The following is a 15,019-nucleotide window of genomic DNA, read 5'->3' as shown; positions in this document are numbered from 1 at the left end:
TTTATTAATTACTCCAATCTCTACCACTTAATTTTAGAAAAACTTTTAAAACGCCAACAATTAGCCCAGGCAGATGAAGTAGAGACATGGGAAGAGCAGGCTGTTAGCAAAATCCTGCCACTAAGTTGTGGATTGAGCCTAATAAGAAAACAGTTTAACCCCATTTTTTGCATGTTCCTATGATGCAAGTCCCACATGAAGGCTCTCATATGGGATGAGAAAAAATGATTGGAACCTTAAAAAAATATTGGTGGGGAAAATTTTTTAAGGCTGCTAAACACATTGCTACTCATTGTCCTATTTGCCCTTGCTGCAATCCCAGAAAACACCTTAAAGTTTTACCCAGACAATATCCCTTACCCTCTGGACCTGTGCATGAATGGTAGCTAGATTTCATTCAGCTCCCACCCTCAAATGGTTATAAATATGTATTAGTAATGACTCGTAGATTTTCACACTGGGTAGAAAGAAACCTTTCCTTGTCATCAAGCTACTGCAGCTTTTGTAGCAAAAAAATTTCTTGAAAACGTCATACTAACCTGAGGAGCACCAAAAAATTCTCTGCAGTGATCAGGGAACTCATTTTACCAGTCAAGTTATCCAAGAACTGTGCCAAGTTTTTCCCATTTATTAAAGATTACATTGCCCTTATCATCACCAGTCTTCTGGTCTAATAGAAAGAACTAATGGAATAATAGAAAACCAAACAGCGAAGCTTTGTGAAACCTAAAATTCATCTTGGACTAAGGTCCTGCCCTTGGTTCTTTTAAATTTGAGGTCCACAGTATTTGGATCTCACAAGCTTACTCCTTATGAAATAATTACTGGGAGACCCATGGTCCTTCCCTATGTTGCCTGCACTGACCCTAACATTGTACAGCCTGACTTACTGAAATACTGTCAATCATTAATGCAATATTCTAAGAAATATCTTTCACAGGTTAGAGAAGTGTTTGATGACAGAAATCAAACACCCAGAATCCACCTAACATTGTTCCCAGGGGATATGTGTACTGGAAGAGACATTAATTAAAGGACTCACTGAAACCTCGTTGGAAGGGACCTGCCTTATTTCTTCTCACTAACCCTTGAGCGGTGAAGCTGGAAGGAATTAAACCCTCGATCCATTTGTCACAACTTATAAGGGCTAAGACACCTCTTTGCACTTGTCGGCCCTCTAGAGATATGAAAATTACATTTAAACACCCTTGTGGTCAGAAGCAGATGATCGCAGAAATAAACAGCTCATCCCAAGATCACAGAACAAGACTTCATGCGTGTAACTGAATTTTATGGACTTTGCTTGCTGATTATAGCTATCCTTATTGTATACCTGTGGTGTTATTTCCTGATAGTTTTATTCACTATGAAAGCTCATTTAAGTCTTTCTTTGCTTCCTAACAGTTTCTTCTAATATTTGGAGAGAGAATCCATTTGTTAAATTAGCCCAATCAGTAGCTAGGGCCAGTACTTTGACTGAATGTTGGATCTGTCATTCGTCTTCCAATCTGTACATGAAAATTCAGATCCATTAGTGCCTCCCATATTAAATTAGTCTTCTACCCAATACTACTGTTAACTTCAACCTCACCTTTAAATGAGATATATATGTTAGACTATGGCATCCCTTTGGACTATGGACCCAATCTCAGGCACCATGCTTTAATTTAACCCAAATTATAAGCAAGAATTGCTCTGAAGCCTGTTGGGACCCTTCTGATTGCCAAAATGATTTTTCTAATCTCACATGGTAGACCCTGCCAAAATGATTTTCTAATCTCACATGGAAGACCCTAGATTCTGGAAAAATGCCCATGCAGTGAATTTAACAGTGTCCCTAAGAGGACGAAGTCACGTTTATACTGAACTTTGGAATGGGCTAAAGTTGGAGCAACTGTCTGTCTGTAATAATTCTTTAGTAGAAAATTGCTTGAGAAGGCCAATCAAACCATCCCCTTCCCAGACAATGCTACCAGAAATGGCATGATTTTTGTACATTATGGGTATGTATTTCTACATGAAGAATGAAGTTATCCTGCAACAGAGGAGCCTACTCCACATGATCACCCTTATGCCTGGGCATTACCTTGCTTAGATGGTTGTAACATGATAGGTCAATGCAACTTAGGGACTTTAGGAATCCCCTCAGATATCCACACCTATAATGAAAGTAAACGCTGGACTAGTGATATAAAAATCCTTGCTCAGAATTAGAGACTCTATGTCACAAGATAATCCAATAGCTGATAAACCTGGGATAGGATGGATAGTCCTCTGAGCACTCTTACTCAACTACAGTATTCCCTAGTTTCAAAGATCTATTGCAATTTACCTGCTACAATGGCTCAAATTGTTGACAGTATTGCAGATGGAACGGCAGACAAGAGAAGCCTTTAGAATCCCTTGCTAAACTAGTATAAAAATAATTGAACAGCTCTTTACTTCCTCCTAGTTCAACAAGGTGGAGCCTGTGCCTTTGCTAATACCTCCTGCTGTACCTCGATAAACACCACAGGAGAGGTAGAACAAGATATTAGAAAAATTCACCAGAAAGCTACTTGGTTACATTCAATACCTCCTATGCCTGGCTCTCCCTTTTTAGACGTTTTTAGTTGGTTATTCAAAGACATTGGTTCTTGGTTGTGCTCTGTACTCGAAACTGGATTAAATATCTTCATTGGTGTAATAATCATTATAGGTCTTGTTAAGTGTTGTATGAAATGCTCATCTAACGCCTGTGATCAAACTGCAGTCCTTCCTGCCATGCACAGAATTATGTGTCTTGAGACCAACTTTACACCTTGAATTAGCCTTTTAGGGTATCAAGTTGTTCCTCCACATGTGGCCTCACTGCAACTAGAGGATCACAGAAGCAGAGTGTCTTGAGCTATGACATGGTGAAAAAGTGGATGAAGAATTCAATTTACGAAAAAGGTCAATCCAATGAAAAAGTTCATGAAGAAGAAAACACTCTCATAATGGTGATCAAAGAATCTTCATGGAGATTTTTGATCAGAAGGGAGAAGTGTGAAAGAATACTCTAAAACTGAGATGCCTGGCATAACTAAAATGGCTGACACCGGTCTGGAGCAGTCTCCATTTTGTTTTAAATCCCTGCTGCCATTTGTAAATTACGAACACCACTTTTGGGTAAATAAGTCTTGTTTTGCAAACAAATGTGGTTATGCTTGCTTGACTATGATTCCAGGAAGTGTATGTAGATTTTTCTCAGAAAAGTGCCTGCCCTCAGGAAGAATGCGTTTGAAAATAGACTGTCTGTTTGCGGTTGCAGTCGTGCTAGCCTTCTTGTGTAAAAACCTGCGTTCCTTTGTGAAGGTAGGAACACTCTGTAATTTTACTCAGTGCTGCCCAATTCGAGTTGTATTCTTCAATAAAACTCTACCATTTCTCTCCATACAGAGTTAGTGTTGTTTGTACTTTTGACGGCACCTAATAAGAAGCAAGACAGTGTTTGAAATGGCTGCTTCTTCACCTAAATGCTGAAGTCAACAGGGAAAATAAATAACTTCAAATATAAGGCCAATAATTACACAACAGTGCCTGGTCATCCACTTCTGCTATCTTTCAGACAAAAAATCCCTCACAAAAGTATAGGTGTGGCTTACAGCCCTCACCTATAGGGGAGTCACTCTTCATGTACTGGTTTGAGTCTTCTTGGATCCCTCTCTAATTCCGGTTAGCCAAACCACTTTAGGGGTTAACTGGTTAGGCAATCCCTTAAAGTGATAATCTTTGGGTAAGGAAGTTATCTTTCTTACCAATTTAGGGAAATTTCAAAACAATCTTCCAATTTAGGCTGCATTATACTGGAAAGAAAAAGTCCCATCTTATCTTTTACATGCCATTCTCTGTTTGCCACGTTACCTTGGTTAGGGTCCACAGGGTCTTCTATATGAGCAATGACACTTCTGAGATAAATTTCCTTCTGCTGTTCAAGATCTGATTGTGAACACGTCGGAACATTAGTCCTTGAACAAAGCAAACCAGGAGGAAGAAAAAATAGTCCATTAGAACCATGAGTATAGAGCTTCATAAAGGAGTCAGACTCCGTTTACTGGTTAGAACATTTAACTTCCAGAGGCAAAATTCTCTTTAAAACCCAATGACATGTAGCATGAAGCTAAAATCAAATATGGAGTTGAGAGAAAGAAACAGATATAATCTCCTAAGAACAAGGCACAGAAAAGTGAAGACTACCTACTCCCTAGAGAAAGCATTTGTTGAGAAATTCAAGATTAATCAGGAAATAGCTAATTTCAGAGAGCCACAGACAAGATAAATGAGATAAAGGTTGAAAAAGACTAGCTAGATCTGGCAATTAGGGCAATGGTGACCTTGGCAGGAGCAATTCCTGGCCTTTGCCCATACTGATTTCACTGTGCTAGGGAGTTAAAAAGAGAAAAGACTCTCTTTTTTTTTTTGGAGTTAGTGAGTGAAAATACTGAGATAATAAATTTATTACTATTCCAAGTAGCTGGACTTGTTTTCTTTTGGTACAATTTCCATCTTAAGCAATTAACAGTTTCCCTCAGTTATGCAAAAACAACAACAAAACCAGGAAGCTGTGACTGGGGGTGGTAGTCAAAGGGGACTTTAGCCTTATTTGTAATATTTAAATTTTTTAAAACAGAATAAATATAATATCTGTGTAATCAAAGTTTAAAAATAAAAAATTTTAAGAAAGCAATCTGACAACCTAAAATCCAGCCTTTCTAACGCATTCAATTGAAAAGGCCCATGCAGAGACACTGCCATCTCCTGGCAGAAAACAGATCAAAAAGGGGGCCCAATCTGCAAACCCTACTAGAACTTTTCCCCAAGGACAGTTGTACGCAAGTTATGAGAAATGACTAAATGAGTTTTTACGTAGTTACATCCTAACATTTTTGTTAAAATTATTCTAACCTCCTGTTATATCTGTGACCAGAAAAAGAAATATCACATTTATACAGTGTTTTTACTAACATGTCTTTTTTGCCCTTCAAAACTACCCTGTGAGGCAGCAGAGTGGGCATCATTAGCTTCATTTCATCAATGAAGAAATCAAGGTTTGAACCAGGGCTTCCTGGTTCAATCACGGCCGAGCAAGCAACGCTGGAACAGATTCAAGATTTTAAAATTTGGGTGAACCAGAACCATAAATGGAATGGGAAAAATTACGGGTCGAGATCTACTAGAAATTTAATCTCCCTGTTAGAAAACAAGGACAGTGTACATGCTGCATAGCAACCGTATCTCTTGCCCATTGGATTTTGCAGTCAGAAACACTGGTGTCCCACTCAAAGATGGCAGCCAACTGAGCCACTTTGAGTATGTGTCACTCTCCTCAGTGCTGGCAATAATCTAATCTCATGCATCAGGGTCCTGAAAGGGCTCACTACACCTCTTCCGAGTCTCTCATTCCAGGGCTTCAACCCATAATTCTTCCTATTTCAGTTATGGTTCCAGATCACCCAAATTTTAAAAATACGGGTCTGTCCCGGTTTTGCTTCATCAGTCACAACTGAACTGGTTCAAACCAGTTTGAAGCCCTGAAAGAAACTGAGGTCAGAGATTATTTGACTTGCCCAAAGTCACGCAGCTAGTTGTTTGGAGTATCAGGACTTCAGGTTTTCTTACTCTTGGTGCAGGGTTTTTCCCCACACTAAAGGGAAACTGTGGACGGGAAGAAAAAAAATTGAAGAGAACCGACAGAAATCAGAATATTTAATTATACTGTTATGTTACCTGGTTTTACTCTGCAGGACGGGAATGACTTTTCCTAGTCTTCTCTCATGGACTTTCATCTTCCCAGAATCCTTGTCAAGAACATGCTGCTTTTTTTCAGAGCAGAAGGAATGCAGAAGGAAAGATGGTTCTTAGTATAAGAAAACAACTGATAACAAACGACATTATTTACAGAAATATTCTTGAACTGAAGGCTACAGTCACATATCCTTGAACACATTAGTGAGTACCATGCACGATGGTGGGTGCTTTAAATGAAATAGTGACTGTAATCTTAAAAAAAAAAAAAAACTTTATATGCCGGATTATACCCATTTGATAGACAGGAAATCAGGCTCAAAGAGGTTAGTAAATTACCTGAAGTTTTTCAGCTCTTTAGTGGCTAACTCACGAGCTGGTATTGCATCTAATACAGCACGGTAACCAAAAATTGAGACTAAGGCTGAAATCCAAAGAAGGAAGAAAGAGTAATAAAATCATAACCATCTTAGTAATTATTCACTAATTGGTAATTTAATAATATGTTACCAGGTACATGGTAATGTATATATAATACATTATTTCATTTAATTCTTACTACACTCTGAAGTATTATTTACTCCAATTCATAGATTAAAAAAATGGGTAACACTGGTAATGGGGAGCCCAAGATCAAGAAGGGGAGAATGTTGACATGTTGTGGGGTTGGCAACCAATGTCACAAAACAATATGTGTATTAATTGTTTAAAGAGAAACTTGTTTGCTCTGTAAATCTTCATCTAAAGTGCAATTTAAGAAAATTAAAAAAAAAGAAAAATGGAGAACAAAGAGACTAAATAATTTCCCTAGGGTCACACTGCTAGTCAGAATTCAGACCCCAGTTTGTCTGCTATACTGTTTCTGAATGAAAATAATTTTTCTCTTCACCTTGAAAAAACGTACTTACTTTACTGGAAACAACCGGAAACCTCACTTCACAACTTGATTTATGTGATCCACCATTTCTGTAGGATGACCCCATATAAGAAGAACTCTCTGAATGGTCCAAGACCTGAGAGAAGACAGGTGTAGGTTTCTTACTGTCAGGCATATTTTTATCAGAGACAGTTTCTTGGAAGTTATTATTTGAAGGAGAAGGAAATGTGTGCCCATCCCAGGCAGAGTTAGTGGGGCTGATCACTTCAGATTCAGTGCAAAGTTTGCTTTCATTTGTGTTAAGACCATCTTCTCTCAATTCCTCCCCAAGGGAGGAAGGTTTTTTAATATCTTTGGATGAATCAGTCTTGTCCTTGTCAAGCACAGCATCATAAACTGTTGGATCAAATGGTGCAACAGTTATTTTTATAACATTCTTTTCTAGTGCAAAGCGTCTGTTTAATGGTTTAGTAGGAGTTGATCCATGACCAATCGATGTACTCAGTTGAGGTAGTTTGAAGAGGCCAGGGGTCTCAGCTACTGGTCCCAAGCTGTACAATGAATTTTTCTCTTGGGGGGCATCAAGCAGAATTTGACTCTCTCTCTCTCCCTTCTCAATATGTCTGCTGTCATCTTTAAGTAAATCTCTTCTCCCAGAAGACTGTTCATCTGATAGGTCATCATCCTGCAAGAGCATCTCAATCTCTTCCTCTGTGAAACTGAAATGTCCATCATCTTCTTCTCCATCAGACAGTTCCAGCAAGGAGTCATCCAATTCATCCTCATCCATGGAACTCCAAGAAAATGGGACACTGTCTTTAGGCAAGAGAGAGGTACCAGAAGACTGTTCAGAGGACACTAGTGAGCACGTCATATCTGGAGAAACAAGAGGCAGTTTCACTGAGGAACAGGAAATACCTTTATACCAACTCTAGTCCGCTCTATACAGGGGTGGTGTCTTAATATTTCAAATCCTTTGCACTGAGAAATAATTTTAATATTTAATAATTTTAATATATTTAACCTTACCAGAATCATGGAAATACATGTTAGAACGATGATTTTTTTTTTTTTTTTTCCTATCAAAACATCTTATAAAATAAAGAAGACTGATAATCTGGCTGGTGGCAATGTGGAAAAACAAGCATTCTCACACACTACTAGTGAGAGTATATGTCAGCACAATGTTTTCTGGAGAGTAGTTTGGCAGCTCCATTTGACCAAGGAATTTCACTTCTGGAAATTTATCCTACAAAAGTACCTGCACAAATGCACATGGATACATATATAAAGATGTTCAGAACAGTGTTATTCAAAATAGTCAAATGTTCGAGGCAGCCTAAATGTCCATCACCAGGAAAACTGGTCAGTAAAGTCATGATATATTCATGTTGTAGAATACTTTACAACTGTTTAAAAACACGATGAAGTAGATCTATATATATTATTATGGAATAATATCCATGACATACAAGCAAAACAAATATGTATTAGGTAAAATGTCTAGAATTTTCACAGTTCACACTTTAAAAAAAAGAAACATTACACTACTTTTGAGGAAAAAAAAAAAAACTTTAAGAGTACAAGAAGATAAAGAATTGTCTTCCATACTGTGTGGATCTGTTGAAGCGATCTCTGCATTTGCCACGAGACCAAATGGAAAAAGGTTTCAGCTCCTGCTAGCTGTTCCTTTCAGGAGACTTGTCAAAATGATCGACTCCCACCTTCCTGCAAGCACAAAGAAAATTAAAGGATCTTCTCATCACTTTCAACTCTGTTAATTACAAAGTCAACTGTATTGTGCTTTAAGGTGCTCCAACTATTAATTTTGATCTTGATTTTTTTTAAATACCAGAAAGTTAGATTTTGAGTCAAGAATACCAAAGAAAAACCTTTAGAGAAAGAATTATGCAACGAAGGACCTAGTTTTGTTCCTCTCAACAATCTGTACTTTCTTAAGAGTATTATTTGCTTTAATACGATGAATACTGGCTTGGGAGTCCAAAGACCTAGGTTGTAGTCCTATTCTGCCACCAACCAGCTCTAATAACTTGGATAAGTCACTTAACCATTTGGACTTCAGTTTCCTCATTTATAAAATGGGGAAGGGGTGGAGAAGGTGGACTAGGCAATATCTAAAATTCTACCAAGATCTAAAAATATATCATGAACATATACATACGCACACAAATCTCACTTTCAATACGTGTATAAATGCAGAGAAAAGGTCTGGAAAGATACAAATACAAAACTGATGACTGTTATAACTTGCAGGGGGATGGGACAGGTCAACAGGAGACTTTAGTCAGTATCATTTTGCTTTTCTACTTGAATGTGAAAAGCTACAGGGAATGCCTAAACATTTAATCCCTTAATAATTTGGAAATTCCTTATAGCCTTTTAACTGAATTTTTCCCTACTCCCCTTTCCTTCCATACTGCACCCTGAGTTTTAGCGTTAGTCTGTGCATTCTTCAGGAAACATGTTCTGAGCTACTATCATCACATAATACAGAGCTAGATAATATGTCTCTATATGATTTCCGAAAAATAAACATATGGTTCCCACACTCAAGGAATATACAATCTTTTTAGGAAGACATTAAAAGTTAAGCATCAGTATGAGTATATAAAATAGCATGGACAGTCAAGTACTAAAGAAAGAGACGGGAAGGGGAGGGATTACAGAATTTTAGAATTAGAAGGAAACTTAAACTTACTCATTTTTGAAATAAGATGGAATAGAAAGGGAAGAAATATTTATTAAGTACCTATTATGAACTGTGAGACACATTTTACAACTCTAACCATTCAAAACAACTCTGCAAAACTGATCTTATCACTGAAACTAAACTTTCTGTTGTATTTAAACTTAGAATTTTTTATTTTATTTCACCAGTATTTCAGCAATTGTTGTGAGAGAGTTTAGGCATTCTTAGAAGTGCCTTTCTGAAGAGAAAAAGTAATTCCTCTGTCCAGGGAGAGTTATTTTATAAAGTGAAGTTACTTCTTTATGCAGCAGTAAGAAAAAGTGTCTTTTGTAAAATGTTTAAAGAAAGTTTGTGATTATTAAGCACAAATATCACAGGCAACGGGATTAGCAGCTAGATTTCTTATAAGCCCTTTCTGGGCCACCACCACCCTATCAACACTTTCCAGAAGGTCTAGTCCTAGAGTTTGTTTGGCCAAATGGTAGGTTCGAAAGATTTTCCTGGGAAAAGAAAGTCCAGAGGTGTTAAGTAACTTAACTAAGAAGCTTAGAACAAGGACCTAAACTCAGGTCTAATTCCAAAATCAGGTTTTTTTTCCTACCACGTTGGTGACAGATTTTCCCAGTTGGTCAGCAAATGGCAGAGCTAGAATCAAATCTCAGGCCATCTAAATTCAGTACAACCTCTAATATACTACAAAGATGCAGACATCAAAAAGGGCTTTTGGTCCCTTGGCGAAAAAAATAAGCTACATTACTTGTATGAAAGGCTTCCCTTGGCCTCCCAAGTGGAATTGAAGAACATAAGACTCCCAAATGTGGCCAAACCTCACTCAAAGAAAAATATCATTACTTGAAAACTTCATTGCACAAACATCAGACCAAATCCTTCACAACCACTGCAATCATCAACTCCTATGCCACATGACATCCAGAGGTACAAAACAATGTTGGTTTTTCTGAGCTTCTCTCATAAAATGTTTCAAGAGGTCTGGGGCAAAAAAGTATGTAAAACAATACCACATATAATTTTTACCTTGCCCAAAGGATATAACAGACACTTCACCAAAGAAAACATTCAGGCAGCTAACAGATACGTGAGGAAATGTTCATGATCATTAGCCATTAGAGAAATGCAAATCAAAACTACAATGAGATATCACCTCACCCCAACAAGGCTAGTATTAATCCAAAACACACAAAATAAATATTAGAGAGGTTGTGGAGAGGCTGGAACACTTATACACTGTGGCTGGGAATGTAAAATGGCACAACCATTTTAGAAATTTATTTGATACTTCCTTAAAAAGCTAGAAGTACCAAACGATCCAGCAATCCCACTCCTTGGATATATCCTGGAGAAATAAGAGTCCTCACATGAATAGATATATGCACAACCATGTTCGTTTCAGCACTGTTCACAATAGCAAAAAGATGGAAACCTACGTGCCCATCAACGGATGAATGGATAACAAATTACAGTATATTCACACAATGGAATACTACACAATGATAAAGAACAACGATGAATCCGTGAAACATCTCAAAACATGGATGAATCTGGAAGGTATTACAGTGAGTGAAATTATTCGGTTACAAAAGAACAAATATTGCATGAGACCACTATTATAAGAATTCAAGAAAAGGTTTAAACACAGAAAACATTATTTGATGCTTTAGAGGGTAGGGAGGGAGAGGAAGGGGAAATCACTGATTAGAGAGCAGACAACTCTCAACTTTTGGTGACGGGAAAGACAACATACAGCACAGAAGTTAGCACAACTGGACTAAACTAAAAGCTAAGAAATTTCCTGAACACAACCAAACACTTTGAGGGACAGAGAAGCAAGGGTGGGGGTCTGGGGATCATGGTTTCAGGGGACATCTAGGACAACTGGCAAAACAAAGTTTATAAGAAAATGTTCTGCATCCCACCTTGGTGAGTGGCATCTGGGGTCTTAAAAGCTTGCAAGCGGCCATCTAAAATGCATCAATTGGTCCCAACCCACCTGGAGCAAAGGAGAATGAAGAACACCAAAGACACAACGAAAACATGAGCCAAGAGACAGAAGGGGCCACATAAACCAGAGACTCCATCAGCCTGAGATCAGAAGAACTAGATGGTGCCTGGCTACTCCCAATGACTGCCCTGACAGGGAACACAACAGAGTCCCTGACAGAGCAGGAGAAAAGTGGGGTGCAGAACTCAAATTCTGGTAAAAAGACCAGACTTAATGGTCTGAGCCTGGAGGGATCCCAGAAGACATTGCTCCCGGACTCTCTGTTAGCCCAAAACTAAAACCATTCCTGAAGCTAACACCACACAAAGATTAGACTGGACTATAAGACATAAAATGATACTCGCGAAGAACGTGCTTCTTAGCTCAAGTAGATATGTGAAACTAAATGGGCAGCTCCTGTCCAAAGGCCAGATAAGAAGGCAAAAAGGGACAGGAGGTGGTTAAATGGACACAGGAAATACGGGGGAAAGGAGGAGTGTACTGTCACACTATGGGGAGAGCAACTAGGGTCACATAACAATGTGTGCATAAATTTTTGTATGAGAAACTAACTTGAACTATAAACTTTCACTTAAAGCACAATAAAAATAAAAAAATTTTTACCTTGCCCAAAATCACTCTCTTGGCAATTTTATTTCCTCATTAAAAAAAATACCTTTTATTACAGAGAATTTAAAGCACACAAAAGTAACAGAGCCCCCACATACCCATCAACCCACCTCAACAACTATCAGCCCACAGCTAATTTTGTTCTACCCCCTTCCCCCTTCTACCATATTATTTTGAAGCAAATCCCAGATATCACTTAATTTCTTCTGTAAATAACAGGATATCAATTCCTTAATATCAAAATATCCAGTTCAGATTTCTAATTACATTATGTCATTTTTTTTTTTACAGCTTAAAAAAAAAATCATTATCCAAATAAGGTCTATATATATTGCAATTTGCTGATATGTTTTGTAAATATTTTAATCCATAGATTCCCCATCTTTTTTTCCTTTGCAATTTGTTGAAGAAAATACCATATATTGTTTATGGATACATACATATATCATAAAATTATTTAAAAACATGCATGGGGATGAGAAACACCAAAAATTCAGAATAGTGGTTACCTCTGGTGGTGGAGAAGGGAGAGGTATGGCAAGGAGGCATGGGGAGCTTCAAATCTATCAGTAATGTTTTACTTCTTAAAAAAAATAATAAGATCTGAAACAAATGTGACAATGTAAGATAAAGCTGGGTGGTGGTTACAACAGTGCTCATTATTATGTTACTTCCTATTTTTTTAATATACTTGGCATATTTAATAAAAAACTTTTTAATTAGTCAGTGGAAAGACACATGGTTACATTCTGAAGTCTCAAACATCAGAACTATTGCAGTACCTACTTGCAAGAAGTAAATAAGATCACAAACATACAGCACTTAGCACACTAGAGGCACAACCTTAAGCAGTAGCTCTAGTTATTACTTCATCACACCTTCATCACCTCACAACTCTACAGTCTTAAGAGAAGCACAGGAATGGGAGAAAAGAGTGCTAAACTGGGAGGGAACTTCTCCCAAGCCCTGCTTGTTTAGAAATTACCCAGTATGATCTATTTATTCTCTTCAAGTTTAATCCCGAGTTCAACCACACTGTCACTAAAGACCAGAATGAACGAACATCTGAAGTATCAAGCAAACTTTGCAAAGTAATGGTCACTGTATAGAGGCACCTGACTAAAATTCAGACTTCAGCAATTCCCTTGAAATCTCTCAACACCCAAAAAGGGAATAAATATTCACTGTTAACTTCAAAGATTATCATGAGGATTAAACAACAGGATATTTATGAAAGTACTCTAAAACTAAAAGCCTTATATTAATAAGAGTTGATATTTAATGAATTTGCGAGGGAGAAAACAAGCAATACTGAAGTTCTATAGTTCCACAAGACAGCCTTAGTACTTCTGTTAGCCATTCCACCATCATCTGCTTGCTTTGTAACTGCCACTTAAAATATGGGGGACCCCTGTATTTTTAAGGGAAGAATATTTTCCCATCTCCCAATTTCTCTGCTCCCCATCCCTTCTGTGACCCTATTCTGTCCTTCCACATCTCCCTCACCTGTCCACCCCCTTCTTCACGCTTCAGCATACCACCCCCACGCCCTGTTCTCTACCCTCCTGTTTGCAACCTCAGAAACTGGTTCCCTTTCTATTTTTATCTTACCTCAGAAAACCTAATGCCTTAGAGCACAAAGCCTTATTTTCATCAGGCCACTAAAACTGCAACATCAAACACAAACCCACATTCCTCTTTCAAGGATCTAAAACCAAGACCCTTGCCAAGCTGGGCCTCACAGCTATGGCCTAGGAAAAGGATTATTTCCAATGGACAAGACTTCCCCATTGGCCTTTGATTTCCAACCTTTCCTACCCACGATAAATGTGAAAAGCACAGCACGCTCTGGGCATAGCACAAAAGGCACTTGGTAAGCTTTGCAATCGTTACACAAAACGGGCATAACATTTAAATCAAAGTGAACTGAAATTATCTGTAAGAATTCTGCGATTCCCTTTAGGGTAACTGGAAACACTGGAGGATAGAAGAAACAATCCAGAACTGGAAATCTCTGCTTTAGTTAATATTTCACTAGATCAGGGTGCCAGGACTCTCTTCTCACGTGGGCATGGAGGCCAGATGTTACTATGCGGCAGCAACAGGTTTCTTCTAAAATGATTTTTTTTTTTAATTGCTAAGACAGGTCTGCTACAGCTTGGAGCCTCTAGCAAATTCACAAGAAATTGGAGATCAGGTTAGGGTAGCCAGTGGACAATTCAATCACTTCTTGGCCCTCTCCAGCGCCCACCCTGCGGTGCCAGCGGCCTTCCTTCCTGCCCATGAAGGAACTGGTGAGGGTGAAGCCTCTACTTGACGACCACGGAGAGGGGCGGCTCAAATCCACCCTCCGTAGGCTACTGCCTGGCCTCCCCCTGCGCTCCCTTAGAAGCTCCACGGCACCGACTCGCCCTCGGGGCAGGGCCTTCGCACTTTCCTTCTCAGAGGCCAGAAATTCTCGCCTCCCGCTGAAGGCGCGAGAAGCGCGGGCTTTCTCCCTGCCCCTCCCCCAGCAGGAGCGAAACCGGCCCCTCTGGAGGCCAGGGTGGTGCACCCCTCTCCCTGAAGATCGCTGCCTACACCCAACAGCTGGAGCAAGCCCCCGCTATCCCGTATGGGTGGGGGTGGGGTAGGGAGGCGGGTCACCCTCTCCCTCCCCCACCAGCAAGGCGCGGCGGAAAGACCGCGATCTTCTCCCTAGCAACGCTCTTTCCCGCATGGAGGGCAGGGGGCAGAGGCATCACCCACCTACACATCCATTCCCCCCATCCCACCCCACTGAGCAGGGAAGACAGACATCCTTCCCCGCCTCTTAGGTGACCAAACAGCCTCCCTTTTCCTTAGCAAGGTGAGGGGCATCTATCACCCGCCGACGTGAGGGACGGGGGCCAGGAACAGTCTCCCCCTGCCATCACCTCAGGAACCAGAACGAGCCCTCTGCCCGGTAAGGCGAGAGCCTCCCAACCCTTCGACTGGGCGGAAGGCGTGCGTACGCCCCCAGAGAAGCAACAGGCGCCCCCAACCCCCTCCCAGCCGA

The 15,019-nt window shown here is 39.5% G+C and overlaps 1 protein-coding gene across 4 annotated transcripts in view; it reads right to left on the bottom strand.

Moving 5' to 3' along the window:
• S100PBP (S100P binding protein) overlaps positions 1 to 15,019 on the bottom strand; it is a 59,883-nt gene that overhangs the window by 38,184 nt on the left and 6,680 nt on the right. For 2 of the 4 annotated variants that reach the window (XM_049878651.1, XM_049878649.1), the window contains exons 2-5: positions 8,255 to 8,371; positions 6,675 to 7,519; positions 5,749 to 5,837; positions 3,886 to 3,989 (exon numbers count right to left, since the gene is read on the bottom strand). In XM_049878651.1, the coding sequence (XP_049734608.1) occupies positions 3,886 to 3,989; positions 5,749 to 5,837; positions 6,675 to 7,517 (1,036 nt within the window). In that variant the 5' untranslated portion in view covers positions 7,518 to 7,519; positions 8,255 to 8,371. Of the gene's footprint in view, positions 1 to 3,885; positions 3,990 to 5,748; positions 5,838 to 6,674; positions 7,520 to 8,254; positions 8,372 to 12,491; positions 15,003 to 15,019 lie in introns of those variants that run through there. The other 2 variants (XM_049878650.1, XM_049878652.1) reach the window with 2 other exon arrangements.

The sequence above is a fragment of the Elephas maximus genome, chromosome 3, assembly GCF_024166365.1.
Source record: "Elephas maximus indicus isolate mEleMax1 chromosome 3, mEleMax1 primary haplotype, whole genome shotgun sequence".
NCBI lineage: Eukaryota > Metazoa > Chordata > Mammalia > Proboscidea > Elephantidae > Elephas > Elephas maximus.
This window is presented reverse-complemented; position numbering and strand designations above follow the sequence as displayed.